This window comes from Hemitrygon akajei, chromosome 3, assembly GCF_048418815.1.
Source record: "Hemitrygon akajei chromosome 3, sHemAka1.3, whole genome shotgun sequence".
NCBI classification, from domain to species: domain Eukaryota; kingdom Metazoa; phylum Chordata; class Chondrichthyes; order Myliobatiformes; family Dasyatidae; genus Hemitrygon; species Hemitrygon akajei.
Window position 1 is genome coordinate 199,311,793 of NC_133126.1, and position 15,153 is coordinate 199,326,945.

At 45.1% G+C, this 15,153-nt stretch overlaps 2 protein-coding genes across 6 annotated transcripts in view; both read left to right on the forward strand.

The window, feature by feature from the left end:
• LOC140725784 (dynein light chain Tctex-type protein 2B-like) overlaps positions 1–4,001 on the forward strand; it is a 70,029-nt gene extending 66,028 nt beyond the window's left edge. Inside the window, exon 5 of the mRNA XM_073041689.1 lies at positions 3,846–4,001. Within this exon, the coding sequence (XP_072897790.1) occupies positions 3,846–3,893 (48 nt within the window). The 3' untranslated portion in view covers positions 3,894–4,001. The remainder of the gene's footprint in view (positions 1–3,845) is intronic.
• A 4,716-nt stretch (positions 4,002–8,717) lies between these two features.
• Positions 8,718–15,153, forward strand: part of LOC140725785 (choline-phosphate cytidylyltransferase A-like) — an 88,678-nt gene continuing 82,242 nt past the window's right edge. The window contains exons 1-2 of one of the 5 annotated variants that reach the window (XM_073041690.1): positions 9,038–9,232; positions 10,718–10,732. In XM_073041690.1, coding sequence (XP_072897791.1) covers positions 9,053–9,232; positions 10,718–10,732 — 195 coding nt within the window. In that variant the 5' untranslated portion in view covers positions 9,038–9,052. Of the gene's footprint in view, positions 8,979–9,037; positions 9,233–10,717; positions 10,733–15,153 lie in introns of those variants that run through there. The other 4 variants (XM_073041694.1, XM_073041692.1, XM_073041691.1 and 1 more) reach the window with 4 other exon arrangements.

The window sequence follows — 15,153 nt, forward strand, 5'->3', positions numbered from 1 at the left end:
GTGGATGGGGTGAGGGCAGATGTGCGGGAAATGGGAGAGATGTGTTTGAGAGCAGAGTTGATGGTGGACGAAGTGAAGCCCCTTTGTTTAAAAAAGGAAGACATCTCCTTCGTCCTGGAATGAAAAGCCTCATCCTGAGAGCAGATGCGGCGGAGATGGAGGAATTGTGAGAAGGGGATAGCCTTTTTGCAAGAGACAGGGTGGGAAGAGGAATAGTCCAGGTAGCTGTGAGATGTATGCTCTACGTGACTCCCTTGTCCACTCGTCCCCCCCATCCCTTCCCACCGATCTCCTGGCACTTATCTTTGTTACCGGAACAAATGCTACACCTGCCCTTACACTTCCTCCCTCACCACCATTCAGGGCCCCAGACAGTCTTTCCAGGTGAGGCGACACTTCACCTGTGAGTTGGCTGGTGTGGTATACTGTGTCCGGTGCTCCCGGTGTGGCCTTTTATAGATTGGTGAGACCTGATGCAGATTGGGAGACCGTTTCGCTGAACACCTACGCTCGGTCCGCCAGAGAAAGCAGGATCTCCCAGTGGCCACACATTTTAATTCCACGTCCCATTCCCATTCTGATATGTCTATCCATGGCCTCCCCTATTGTCAAAATGAATCCAAACTCAGGTTGGAGGAACAACACCTTATATACCAGCTGGGTAGCCTCCAACCTGATGGCATGAACATTGACTTCTCTAACTTCCATTAATGCCCCTCCTCCCCTTCTTACCCCATCCCTGACATATTTAGTTGTTTGCCTGTTCTCCATCTCCCTCTGGTGCTCCCTCCCCCTTTCTTTCTCCTGAGGCCTCCCGTCCCATGATCCTTTCCCTTCTCCAGTTCTGTATCACTTTCACCAATCACCTTTCCAGCTCTTAGCTTCATCCCACCCCCTCCGGTCTTCTCCTATCATTTCGCATTTCCCCCCTCCCCCCACTACTTTCAAATCTCTTACTACCTTTCCTTTCGGTTAGTCCTGACGAAGGGTCTCGGCCCGAAACGTCGACAGCGCTTCTCCCTATGGATGCTGCCTGGCCTGCTGTGTTCTACCAGCATTTTGTGTGTGTTGCTTGAATTTCCAGCATCTGCAGATTTCCTCGTGTTTGCAAAAGAGAGCAAGATAGTGAGTAGTATTCGTGGGTTCATGGATCGCTCAGAAATCTGATGGCAGAGGGGAAGAAGCTGTTCCTGAAATGTTGAGTGTAGGTTTTCAGGCTCCTGTACCTCCTCTGTTATGGTAGTAATAAGAAGAGGGCATATCCTGGGTGGTCATGATCCTTCATGACAGTTGCTGCCTTCCTGAAGCATTTCCTTTTGAAGATGTCCTCAGTGGCAGAGAAGGTTGTGCCCATGATGGAGGGTGCTGCATCCTTTTCTGATCCTATGCATTTTTGCATGTGTCTTTGTAAATGTAGCAAATACATTGTAGCACACACAAAATACTGGAGTAACTCTGTAGGTCAGGAAAGGAATAAACAGTTGATGTTGGGACAAGACCCTTCAGCAGTCCACAGGAATTTGGAGAATCCAGACTCTCATATCTTCTGGACTGTTAGTACCTCAACACTCTTTTAAGATGTGACATACGTTTCAATTTTTTTTTATTAATTGCATACTGAGGGCAACGTGGTAGTGTATCAGTTAGTGTAATGATTTACAGTGCCAGGAAACCCAGTTAAATTCCCATCGCTTTCTCTAAGGAGTTTGTATGTTTTCCCCGTGACCATGTTGGTTTCTTCTGGGTGTTCTGGTTTCCTCCCACATTAGTAACGTGGTCATGCTATTGGTGGCACTGGAAACATGGTGAGACTTGCGGGCTGCCCCAGCACATCCTCAGACTGTGTTGGTTGTTGATGGAAACAATGCATCGTACTGTTATGTTTAAATATTTCAATGTACATGTGATAAATAACACCAATCTTCCTTTATCTATCTTTCCCAGTGAGCCAGGGTATGGGATTCACAAAGAGAGAATTTTCAGTGTATATATGTTTATTCACTCTATATGTGGCCATTATCATGGCTTTGTATGGGTGTTTGTACTGGGTCCATTGGCTGTCACATACCGTAAATCACAGTAGTGACTCCTTCATTAACTGCAACGTATGTTGTCAACTCTAGAGGCCATGAAAGACTCTGTAGTTTGGGAAGTCAATTTTCTGGGTTAATGTGAACAGTTCTAGTGCCTTACCACAGGAATGGAAGATAATGATTCCAGGAAGGTTAAGGCAGTTGGTGTTTTTATTGGATCTTGTTTGACTGTGTAGTGGAAGTATTTTAAAATTTGTTCCTTATTCTCTTCTGATTAAGCAGTAATCAAAGGATTCACTGTACACACATTAAAGGTTATAAAATGTACTTTACTAGAATTATATAAAGAATAAAGAAAGTACTTTATTATAATTATATAAAGATGGTTGGAACAGCCATTGTTGGAGTGGAGCAGTGTTAGAGTTAGAGTGGTCTGACATTGACTCAATAGGTTTGGGTGAGAACAGGCTTGGACAAGTACAGATTCAGGCTCTTAGTAAATTCCTAGTAAGTTTTTTTTTCCAGTTAGCACATAGCTACTGAGCTGGGAATTGGTCCAGGGTTAGTGGTATATACCTTGTGTGAGATGTGGAAGCTTTGGGAAACCTCCAATGTTCCTGATAACTGCATCTGCATGAAGTGCACTGAGCACTTCCTTAGAAACTGTGTTAAGGAACTGGAGCTACAGCTCAATGACATTCGGCTCATAGAAGCTACAGGCAGGTAGTCACCTCTAAGCTGCAAGAGGCAGGTACCTGGGTGACTGTTGGGAAAGGGAAGTGGGATAGGAAGCCAGTGCAGAGTGTTCCTGTGGTGTTCCCCTCATTAATAAGTATATTACTTTGGATACTGCTGGGGGGAGGGGATGACCTAGCAGAGGAAAGCAACAGTGAGCAGCCTCTGGCTGGCACTGAGTCTGGCTCTGTGGCTCAGAAGGGAAGGGGGGAGAAGAGGAGTGGAGTAGTGATAGGGCATCCCATAGTTATGGGAGCAGATGGTACATATTGGTACCAGTAAAGGAAATGCAAAGAGGTTCTGGAGAGAGAATATAGGAGGTTAGGTAAAAAAGTTGAAATGCAGGACCTTCAGGGTAGTAATCTCTGGATTACTTCCTGTGCCAAGTGCCAGTGAGGGTAAGAATAGGCAGCTAGTGCATATCCCAGTGGTCGTTCTTCTCAATAATAAGTATACCACTTTGCATAACGTTTGGGTGGGGGGGAGTGGGGAACCTACCAGGGAGAAGCCGTCGCGAGCAGGTCTCTGGTACTGAGTCTGGATCTGTGACACAGAAGGGAAAGGGGGTGAAGAGGTAAGCTGTGGTGATTGGGGATGCATTGGTCAGGGAAACAGAAGGGAGGTTCTGTGGATGAGAATGAGATTCCCGGATGGTTTGTTGCCTCCCAGGTGTCAGGAATATGATTGTTCTTGGCAAATTTTTCTACAGATGTGCTTTGCCATTGCTTGCTGGGCAGTGTCTTTACAAAATGGGTGACTCCAGCCATTATCAATACTCTTCAGCGATTGTCTGCCTGGTGTCAGTGGTCACATAACCAGGACTTGTGGTATGCACCAGCTGCTCATATAGCTTCATGTGGCCCTGATCAGGGTTGGGGGGTGGGGGAGTGTTGCTAAGCAGGTGCTACACCTTGCCCAAGGGTGACCTGCAGGCTAGCGAAGAGATGAAGTACCTTACACCTCCTTTGTAGAGACATATCTCCACCCCACCAACTTATGCAGTATGATGTATAATGGCTGTACACTGAATGTGTATTGTGCCGTATCACTAATTATTTCTATTATTTCTGCTTTCAGGACAGCCTGTTTTGCGTTGCTGCTGCCTTTGGCTGCTACCACTATTAGGAAACCAGGACATAATCAGAGCTGGTGCAAACCTTTCTGCATGAAAATATTATTTTTATACATCTGTAAAATAATGTACCATAAATAAAGGAAGATACAGTGACTGTGTTCAGAGGAGTGCTCCTGGTGATGTTGGGTTCGATTGTGCTGGAATCAGACCAACCTCTAAATCATAATATAGAAGAGAGGAAAAAATATATATCAATTATAGTATATGTACATTGAATAGATTAAAAATCATGCAAAAAACAGAAGTGAGGTAGTGTTCAAGGGCTCAATGTCCATTTGGGAATTGGATGGCAGAGGAAGAAGCTGTCGCCTGCCAGCACTCAGATCGACAGTGATGAAATGCTTTGAGACGTTGGTTATGACACACTCAGCAATTCAAGAACAGCTTCTTCCCCTCTGCCATCTGATTCCTAAATGGACTTTGATGCTTTGGACACTACCTCACTTTTTTTAATATACAGAATTTGTTTTTGCATATTTTTAAATAATCTTTTCAATATATGTAATTGATTTACTTGTTTATTTATTAAGTTTTTTTTATTTCTTATTTTTTTCTCTCTCTCTCTGCTACATTATGTATTGCATTGAACTGCTGCTGCTAAGTTAACAAATTTCACGTCACATGCCGGTGATAATAAACCTGATTCTGATTCCTGAATCGCTGAGTGTGTACCTTGAGGCTTCTTTACCTCCTACCTGATGGTAACAGTGAGAAAAGGGCATACCCTGGGTGATGGAGGTCCTTAATAATGGACGCTGCCTTTCTGAGACACCGCTCCCTAAAGATGTCCTGAGTACTTTGTAGGCTAGTACCCAAGATGGAGCTAAGTTTACAATCCTCTGCAGCTTCTTTCAGTCCTGTACAGTAGCTACATTCCCCACCCCCACCCCCATACCAGACAGTGATTCAGCCTGTCAGAATGCTCTCCACAGTACAACTATAAAAGTTCTTGAGTGTATTTGTTGATATACCAAACTTCTTCAAACTCCTAATGAAGTACAGTCGCTGTCTTGCCTTTGTTATGCATCAATATATTGGGACCAGGTTTATATCCTCAGATATCTTGACACCCAGGAACTTGAAGCTGCTCACTCTCTGCACTTCTGATCCCTCAATGAGGATTGGTATGTGTTTCTTCGTCTTACCCTTCCTGAAGTCTATCAGGTTTATTATCGCTGAAGCATGTTGTTTTGCAGTTGTAGTACAGTGCAATGCTTAAAAAAATTACTAAAAGTTACAATACAAAGATAAAAAATAATTATTGTCCATTCAGAAATCTAATGGCAGAGGGGAGAATCTGTTCCTGAAGCACTGAGTGTGTGTCTTCAGGCTGCTGTACCTCCTTCGACGGTAGCAATAAGAAGAGGGGCAGCATGGTAGTGTAGTGGTTAGCACAACGTTTTACAGTACAAGTGACCTGGATTCAATTCCCACCACTGCCTGTACAGAGTTTGTATGTTCTCCCCATAACTGATTGGTTTTCTCTGGATGCTTTAGTTTCCTCCGTGGTCAAAACATGCCAGTTAGTAGGTTAATTGGTCATTGCAAATTGTCCATTTTTCAGGGCATTGCTGGGCAGCCTGGCTCGAGGTGCCCCAAGGACCTATTTTGCAGGCGGCCTGGTTCAGAGGGCTGGAAGGACCTATTTCATGAGCGGCCCAGCTCATTGGTCTGTATTTCATGCTGTATGTCAATACAATAAAATCTTAAGCAATATTAAAGAGGGTACGTCCTGAGTGATTGTGGTTCTTAATGATGCATGCCGCCTTTTTGAGGCATTGTTGTTTCATTTTTACTGTGTACTGTACCAGCAGTTATGGTCGAAATGACAACAAAAGTTGACTTGACTTGACATGACTTTGCCTATTAAAGATGTCCTCAATGGTTGGAGAGGCTGGTGCCCATGACAGAGATGACTGAGTCTACAACCATCTGTAGCTTTTTCCGATTCTGTGCAGTGGCCCCTCCATACCAGACAGTGATGCAACTATTCAGAATGCTCTTCACGGTACATCTGTAGAAATTGGCATGAGTCTTTGGTGACGTACCAAATCTCCTCAAATTCCTGATGAAATATAGCCACTGTCGTGCCTCCTTTGTAATTGTACCAATATGTTAAGCCCAGAATAGATCTGAATCTTAAGAAGCAGATGACCATCCTCAATGCTGAACCCACCCTGTGGTTCTGTGGAGGAGGTCAGACAGAGATCTGGTTTGCTTCAGCTGTTTCTCTCTCTGATCTCTTCCACTTTGAAGCCTGGCCAGATCAGTGTCGCCATTCTCCTAGAAGGTCCCTTTGTGTTATACAAAATGGCATGTCATTATTTTCTGAGTCAGATTTACCATTTGCTTTCTGCCCACTCATGCTGGGAATAGAAGGAGAGGCTGTATGAAGTTCTGGGTCAGAAAATATTTTGGTCACCACAAAAGGTCAGTCTTGTGATCAGGAAATTCTTCATGTATAATGTCTCAAAAGACTTCCTTATACAACAAATTGCTATAAAGAACAGTTAATTAAGCCCTAGTTCACAAATTAAAAGTCACCTCATGTTCAAAAACCTCATTTCCATGCTTTATTATCAGCGATTATTGCAGTATTTTTAAAAGGATAAAAAGTGCAAATTAGTTTATAAAAACTTAAATATTAGCTTTATTTGTCACATGTACATTGAAACATACAGTGGAATGCAGCGTTTGTGTTAACGACCAACACAGTTCAAGGACGTGCTGGAGGCAGCCTGCCAGTGTCACAACAATGCCGGCACCAACATAGCATGTCCACAACTTACTAACCCTAACCCATATGTCTTTGGATTGTGGGAAGAAACTGATGGAAGCAGAGAGGCTACAGAGGACTTACACAGATTAGGAGAATGGGCAAAGAAGTGGTAGATGGAATACAGCGTTGGGAAGTGTATGGTCATGCACTTTGGTAGAAGAAATAAAAATGGAGAGAAAATACAAAAAACTGAAGTGCAAAGGGACTTTGGAGTCCTTGCACAGGATTCTGTAACGGTTAATTTGCAGGTGCAGCTTGAGGCTGCGGTGAGGAAGGCAATTGCAATGTGAGCATTAATTTCAAGAAGACTAGAATATAAAAGCAAGAATGTAATGTTGAGAATTTATAAAACTCTGGTGAGGCCTCATCAATATGTACAAACAAGCTGGATGAACTCAGCAGGTCAGGCAGCATCCGTTGAAATGAGCAGTCAACGTTTCGGGCTGAGACCCTTCGTCAGGTGAGGCCTCACTTGGAGTATTGTGAGCAGTTTTGGGCCCTTATCTGAGAAAGGATGTGCTGAAACTGGAGAGGATTCAAAGGAGGTTCACAAAAATGATTCCAGAACTGAATGGCTTGTCATATGAAGAGCATCTGATAGCTCTGGGCCTGTATTCACTAGAATTCAGGTGTGACCTCATTGAAACCTATTGAATGGTGAAAGGCCTTGATAAGAGTGGAAATGGAGAGAGTGTTTCCTACAGTGAAGAGTCTAGGACAGGAGAACACAGCCTCAGAATAGAGGGGCATCCCTTTAGAATAGAGATGAAGAGGAATTTCTTTAGCCAGAGAGTGGTGAATCTGTGGAATTCTTTGCCACAGGCAGCTGTGGAGGCCAAGTCTTTATGTATATTTAAGACACAGGATGATAGATTCTTGATTGGTAAGGGCATGGAGGGATATGGGGAGAAGGCAGGAGATTGGGGCTGACAGGAAAATTGGATCAGCTATCCTGAAACGGCGGAGTGGACTCTATGGGCCAAATTGCTTAATTCTGCTCCTATATCTTACGGTAATGAAAAAGGTGATACAATAGCCAATTTATATACTGCAAGCTCCAACTGCAGTTTTTTTTTCAGATGTTGATCAAGTTTATAGGAGAAATGTGTGTATTTTATAGGACAAATGAAACTTTAGGTTTGTCTCACCTGAAAGCTGACAGTGATGACAGTGCAGTGATAAACACCTCAGTAAAAGCCCTCGGAGACGCACTAATTCTGCTCTTGGCAAGTCTCTGAAATGAGGCTCATGCAAAAACCTGCAACACACACAAAATGCTGGTGGAATGCAGCAGACCAGGCAGCATCTATAGGAAGTACAGTCAATGTCTTGGGCCGAGACCCTTTGTCATGCAAAGACCTGTTGGCTCAAAGACATGAGAGCCAATCCGCTGTACCGCAAAGCAGACATCACCATTTCAAAGTCGCTCTATTCAATTTTTTACAATAAATTCATCACGTTTCTTTTAGTAAACTGAAAATTGGGCCAGGTGCAAGAATTCTGAAATTAAAAATATTAGATCTATCCACCAGGTCACCTAGTTTTGGAAACAGAAGGATTTAATATTTCAGCTCTACAATCTTGCATCCAAATTTACAAATGGCCCACAACGTTACTGGTGAAAAGTCATCATCATTGTGTCTTTTTTCTCCAGAGAAACTGCCTGACCTGCTGAGTATTCACAGTATATTTTTGAATTTCTTCAAATACATATCCAGTTGGACACATTTCGTCTATCCATTTCTCCTTCCTTTGTTTCAAAGTTCCAAAGTTAAAAGGAAATTTATCAACATAGTAGGTACAAGTCACAATATATTACCCTAAGATTAATGTTCTTGCAAACATTCACAGTAGAACAAATACAGTAAAATCAATGAAAAACTATAACCAACCAACGCGCAAAATAGGACAAGCTGGGCAAATAAAAACAATAAATATTTTTTTTAAAAAACAAATATTGCTGAGAACATGAGTTGTAGAGTCCTTGAAAGTAAGTCCATAGGTCCTGGAATCAGTCCAGTGTTCTGGAGAGTGAAGTTAACCATGCTAGTTCTGGAGTCTGATGGCTGAGGGATGATAACTGTTCCTGACCCAAGGCTCCTGCATCTCCTTCGTGATGGCAGCAGGGAGAAGAAAGCATGGCATGGATGGTGGGGGTCCTGGAAAATGGGTGCTGGCGCTTCCTGTAGATGTACTGAATGATGAGGAGGGCTTTACCCGAGATGGACATGATTTCCCTCTACCATCAGCTCAGGCAGCGCATCCTGGAGCCTCTCGACAACATGCACGGTTCCAGGTCGTTATTCAATTTCATGCCAATCACTACAATCCAATGAAAAGCAAGGAGTGGCAGATATTTCGGCAGGGAGGATGGTTGGGGGCCATACATCACCTGAGTCCCAGAGCGGAACTTGGGGGGGAGGGGTAATAGGAACCAATATTCAGGGGGAAATATCTCTGCGCTCCTGGCAGTGCCGGTTCCATTTCCGGTTACGTCCGTCCCCCAATTCAGTCCGGGCGCCGAGACAGATTGGAGTCTCCACGGGAGTGGTGAGTGGCAACGCGGTACTATCCCTCACCTCCTCCCACTGCAGCTCCGCGCTCCGTCCCCAAGATCAGGGCTGCACCGTCTCACCATTCCAGACCCCTCCTAACCTTCTCAACAAACCCCCCTAGTTTTCACTTGTCACCCCTCTCCCTGATCACCCCTCAATTCCTTTCCTGTTCCCCCTTATCACCCCTCCCGTATCTTCTGCTCACTACTCACTGGCCCTCTCCCGTTTCCTCTGATCACCCCGCACTCCCTCTCCCGTTCCCCCTGATCACCCCGCATTCCCTCTCCCGTTCCCCCTGATCACCCCGCACTCCCTCTCCCGTTCCCCCGATCACCCCGCACTCCCTCTCACGTTCCCCCTGATCACCCCGCAATCCCTCTCCCGTTCCCCCTGATCACCCCGCACTCCCTCTCACGTTCCCCCGATCACCCCGCACTCCCTCTCACGTTCCCCCTGATCACCCCGCAATCCCTCTCCCGTTCCCCCTGATCACCCCGCACTCCCTCTCCCATTCCCCCGATCACCCCGCACTCCCTCTCACGTTCATCCTGATCACCCCGCACTCCCTCTCCCGTTCCCCCGATCACCCCGCACTCCCTCTCACGTTCATCCTGATCACCCCGCACTCCCTCTCCCGTTCCCCCTGATCACCCCGCACTCCCTCTCCCGTTCCCCCTGATCACCCCGCAATCCCTCTCCCGTTCCCCCTGATCACCCCGCACTCCCTCTCCCGTTCCCCCGATCACCCCGCACTCTCTCTCCCGTTCCCCCTGATCACCCCGCACTCCCTCTCACGTTCATCCTGATCACCCCGCAATCTCTCTCCCGTTCCCTCTGATCACCCTCACTGACCCTCTCCCGTTCCCTTGATCACCCTCACTGATCCCCTCGTTCCCCCGTCCTGTTCTCCCTGATCCTGTTCCCTGATACCCCTCACTAACCCCCGAATTCCCCCAATCACTCCCCTTCCTCCTCTCCCTCCTGTTCCAACTCACCCCTCACAGACCCTTGTTCCCCTCCCCTTACCCTGATCACCCCTCACTGACCCTCTTCCTCTTCCCATTTCCCCTATCACCCCTCACTGACCCCATTCCCCCTTCCATTTCCCCGGATCACCCCTCCCTGAATATCCCCTCCATTCCCCTGATCACTCCTCTCTGATCCCCTTTCCCACTCCCCACTCCCATCTCATTGACTCTTCAGTCCCCTGATCTCCTGCCCCACTTCCGTTGTTTCAAACCACTTTCCGTTGTCTGCCTCCGTCTCCCTTTTCCCCAAAGCCCTCAGTCAGGTTGGAACAGTGCCACACTTGTCTGGTGAGAGTCGCTCCACTGACTGGATCCTAGTTAGTGTAGCAGTTGACTTGGTCCAATTACAGCTTTGGGTGTCGGAGTTCAAAGTTCAGTGTTGATGCTGTCTGTAAGGAGTTCGTGTGTACTTCATGTGACAATGTGATTTTTTCCTGGGTGCTCTCCCACAGTCTGACGATGTGCGTGTAAGTAGATCAGTCATTTGTTATAAATCATCGTGCGATGAGGCTCGGGTTAAATCGTTCGGTTGTTGAGCATTGTGACTCTTTGGACCAGAAGGGCCTGTTGCACACGGTATCTCTAAATAAATGAATTAAAATAAATAGGACAGGTGCTGCCTGTTCGAACACTGTCCCGCCCACCACATTAAGCACTCACCTCTATCTCAGTGTGCACTATCTCTCAGCATCTCCCAAACCTGTGACCTCCACCACTGAGATAAGAACACCACCATCGACAGGTTTCCCTTCAAATTTAATGCCATATTCCTTTACCAGGACTAAATCCTGGAATTCCCTCTTCAATACAATTAGGATTGTACTTGGGAGTATATTTTGAGCAGTTTTGGGCACCTTAGATGTGCTGGCATTGGAGACAGTCCAGATGATATTCATGAGAATGGTTCTGGGAATGAATGGGTTAACTTATAAGGAGCATTTGACGGCTCTGGGTCTCTGGTTTGATGACTCTCGCTGGAGTTTAGCAAAATAAAGTGGGGTGCAGATCCCATTGCAGCCTATTGAGACCTAGGTAGAGTTGATGTAGAGAGGATGTTTCCTGTAGTGGGAGAGTTTTAGACCAGCATCAGAATCACCGGCATACTGAATGGCATGAAATGTGTTAACTTTGCCATAGCAGCACAATGCCATACATGATAAGTATAGAAAACACTGGATTATAGTAAGTATGTATATATAGTTAAGATAAATAGTGCAAAAACAGAAATTAAGTAAAAAGTAATGAGGTAGTGTCCAAAGCTTCAATGTCCATTTAGGAATCGGATGGCAGAGGGGAAGAAGCTGTTCTTGAATCACTGAGTGTGTGCCTTCAGGCTTCTGTACCTCCTTCCTGAGGGTAACAGTGAGAAGACGGCAGGTTCTGGGTGATGGGGGTCTTTGTTAATGGAAGCGGCTTTTCCGAGGCACCACTGCTTGAAGGTGTCTTGGATACTATGGAGGGTAGTACCCATGACGGAGCTGACTCATTTTACAGTTCTCTGGAGCTTACTTCGATTCAGAGGGCACAGCCTCAGAATAGAGGGATGTCCATTTAGAACAGAGATTAGGAGTAATTTCTTTAGCCAGAGGGTGATGAATCTGTCGAATTCATTGCCATAGACGTCTGTGCGGGCTAAGTTATTGTCTATATTTAAAGCAGAGGTTTAATTGGAGATTAGTCAGAGCGTCAAAGGTTATGGGAAGAAGGCAGGAGAATGGAGTTGACGGATAATAAATCATTGATGATTGAATAGCAGAACAGATTCGATGGGTCGAATGGCCTAATTCTGTTCCTTGGTCAGTACGTTTTACCACCTTCCAGGAGTGAAGGAGCAAAAGCTTGTTCACTGCAGCAGCCTTTCTCGGGACAGATGCTGAACGTGGAACGCCTGTCCCTGTGACATCATGAATCGTAACAATCATCAGCCTTTATTCATGAACTCACAGGGTTGGGGGGGGGAGGGTAGTGAAGTTCGATGGAAGAGCTTTTTAAAACTTGAGACTCTTAATCAGATCTTTAGTGTGGAAGTCGTGGTCTGCCGTATTCGCTGTCCTGTCTGTCTGACATCTTGACCGAGCTGTGAGTTAATTAGTTTTTGCGTATCTTTTGTGGGGTTATTGGTACACACATTTGATGTCTCTTTTGTTAACTAATTCATGTTTCATTATTCCTTCTTGGTATGTGGGAATTGCAAGGTAAACACTTATAGAACACTACAGCAGGTTACAGGCCCTTCAACCCACAATGTTTTGCCAACCATGTAACCTACTCTAGAAATTGCCTAGAATTTCCCTACCACATAACCCTCTATTTTTCTAAGCTCCATCTACTTACCTAAGAGTCTCTTAAAAGACCCTTTTGTATCCACCTCCACCACTATCACTGGCAGAGCATTCCGCACACCCACCACACTCTGTGTGAAAAACTTACCTCTGACTTCCCCTTGTACCTACTTCCAAGCACTGTAAAACTATGCCCTCTCGTGTTAGCCATTTCAGCCCTGGGAAAAAGCCTCTGACTTTCTGCATGATCAATGCCCCTCATCATCTTATACACCTCTGTCAGGTCACCTCTTATCCTCCGAAAAGGCCAAGTTCACTCAACCTATTCTCATAAGGTATGCTCTCCAATCCAAGCAACATCCTTGTAAATCTCCTCTGTACTCTCGCTATAGTATCCATATCCTTCCTGTAATGAGGTGATCAGAACTGAACACAGTAGATAGATAGATAGATAGATAGATACTTTATTCATCCCCATGGGGAAATTCAACTTTTTTTTCCAATGTCCCATACACTTGTTGTAGCAAAACTAATTACATACAATACTTAACTCAGTAAAAAATATGATAAGAACTCCAAGTGGGGTCTGACTGAGGTCTTATATGTAACATTACTTCACAGCGCTTGAACTCAGTTCCACAGTTTATGAAGGCCAACACACCATACGCCTTCTTAACAACACTGTCAACCTGTGCAGCAGCTTTGAGTGTCCAATGAACATGGACCCCAAGATCTCACTGATCCTCCACACTGTCAAGAGTCTTACCATTAATATTATATCCTGTCTTCAAATTTGCCCTACTAAAATGAACCACTTCACACTTATCTGGGTTGAACTCCATCTGCCACTTCTCGGCCCAGTTCTGCATCATATCTATGTTCCACTGTAACCTCTGACAGCCCTCCACACTATCCACAACACTTTTGTGTCATCAGCTAACTTACTAACCCACCATTCTACTTCTTCATCCAGGTCATTTAAAAAAATCATAAAGAGGAGGGGTCCCAAAACAGATCCCTGCGAAAACACCTCTGGTCACCATCCTCCATGCCGAATATGAACCAATTACAACCACCCTTTGCCTTCGGTGGGCAAGCCAATTCTGGATCCATAAACATGGGATCCTTAGATCCCATGCCTCAATACTTTCTGAATGAGCCTCGCATGAGGAACCTTATCAAATACCATACTGAAATCCATATATACTACAACCATTGTGCTACCTTCATCAATCAGGCTTGTAAGGCATGACCTGCCCTTGACAAAGCCATGCTGACTATCCCTAATCAGATTATGTCTTTCCAGATGCAGATGTCCTCCCTCTCAGGATCTTCTCCAACAGCCTGCCCACTACTAAAGTAAGACTCACTGGTGTATAATTTCCTGGGTGATCTCTACTCCCTTTCTTGAACAAGGGAACAACATTTGCAACCTTCAAATCCTCTCGTACTTCTCCCATCGATATTGATGATGGAAAGATCATCGTCAAAGGCTTAGCAATCTTCTCCCTCACTTCTCTCAGTAGCTTGGCTTATATCTCGCCCGGTCCTGGCAACTTATCTAACTTAGTACCTTTCAAAAGCTCCAGCACATCCTCTTTCTTAATGTCTATACACTCAAGCACTTCAGTCTGCTGTAAGTCATCCCTACAATTGCCAAGTTCCTTTTCATTGGTGAATACTGAAACAACGTATTCATTACACACCTCCACTGGCTCCATGCACAGGTTTCCACTGTCACTTCTGATTGGTCCTATTCTCACACGGCTCATCCTCTTGCTCTTCACATACTTGTAGAATGCCTTGATCCTGCTCACCAAGGCCTTCTCATGGCCCCTTCTGGCTTCTAATTTCATTCTTGAGCTCCTTCCTGGTACCCTTGGAATTTTCTAGAGCTCTGACGGTGCCTAGTTTCTCAAACCTTTCATAAGCTTTTCTGTTCTTCTTAACTAGATTTTCTACATCCTCTGTACACCATGGTTCTTTTACCCCACCATCCTTTCCCTGCCTTATATCTATGTAGAACGCCATGCAAATGTTCCCTGAACATTTGCCACATTTCTGCTGTGCATTTCCCTGAGAACGTCTGCTCCCAATTTATGTTCACAATTTCCTGCCTAATAGCATCATATTTCCCCCTACCCCAATTAAATGTTTTTACCAAATTGTCTGCTCCTATCCCTCTTCAGTGCTATGGTAAAGGAGCTACCTACAAAATGCCCTTCCTTTGAGAGATGTGACATCTGACCAGGTTCATTTTCCAACACCAGATCAAGCCTCTCCTGTAGTTGGCTTATTTACATATTGCATCACGAAACCTTCCTGAATACACCTAACAAACTCCACCCCGTCTAAACCCCTTCCTCTAAGGAGATGCCAGTCAATATTGGGAAAGTTAAGATCACCCTATTATTATTGCACTGTTGCAGAATCTGCCTCCCTATCTGCTCCTCGATGTCTCTGTTACTATTGCGGACGTCTATAAAAAACACCTAGTACAGTTATTGCCCCTTTCCTTTTCCTGACTTCCACCCACAATGACTCAGTAGACAATCCCTCCATGATTTCCATCGTTTCTGCAGCCATGATACCATCCCTGATCAGCA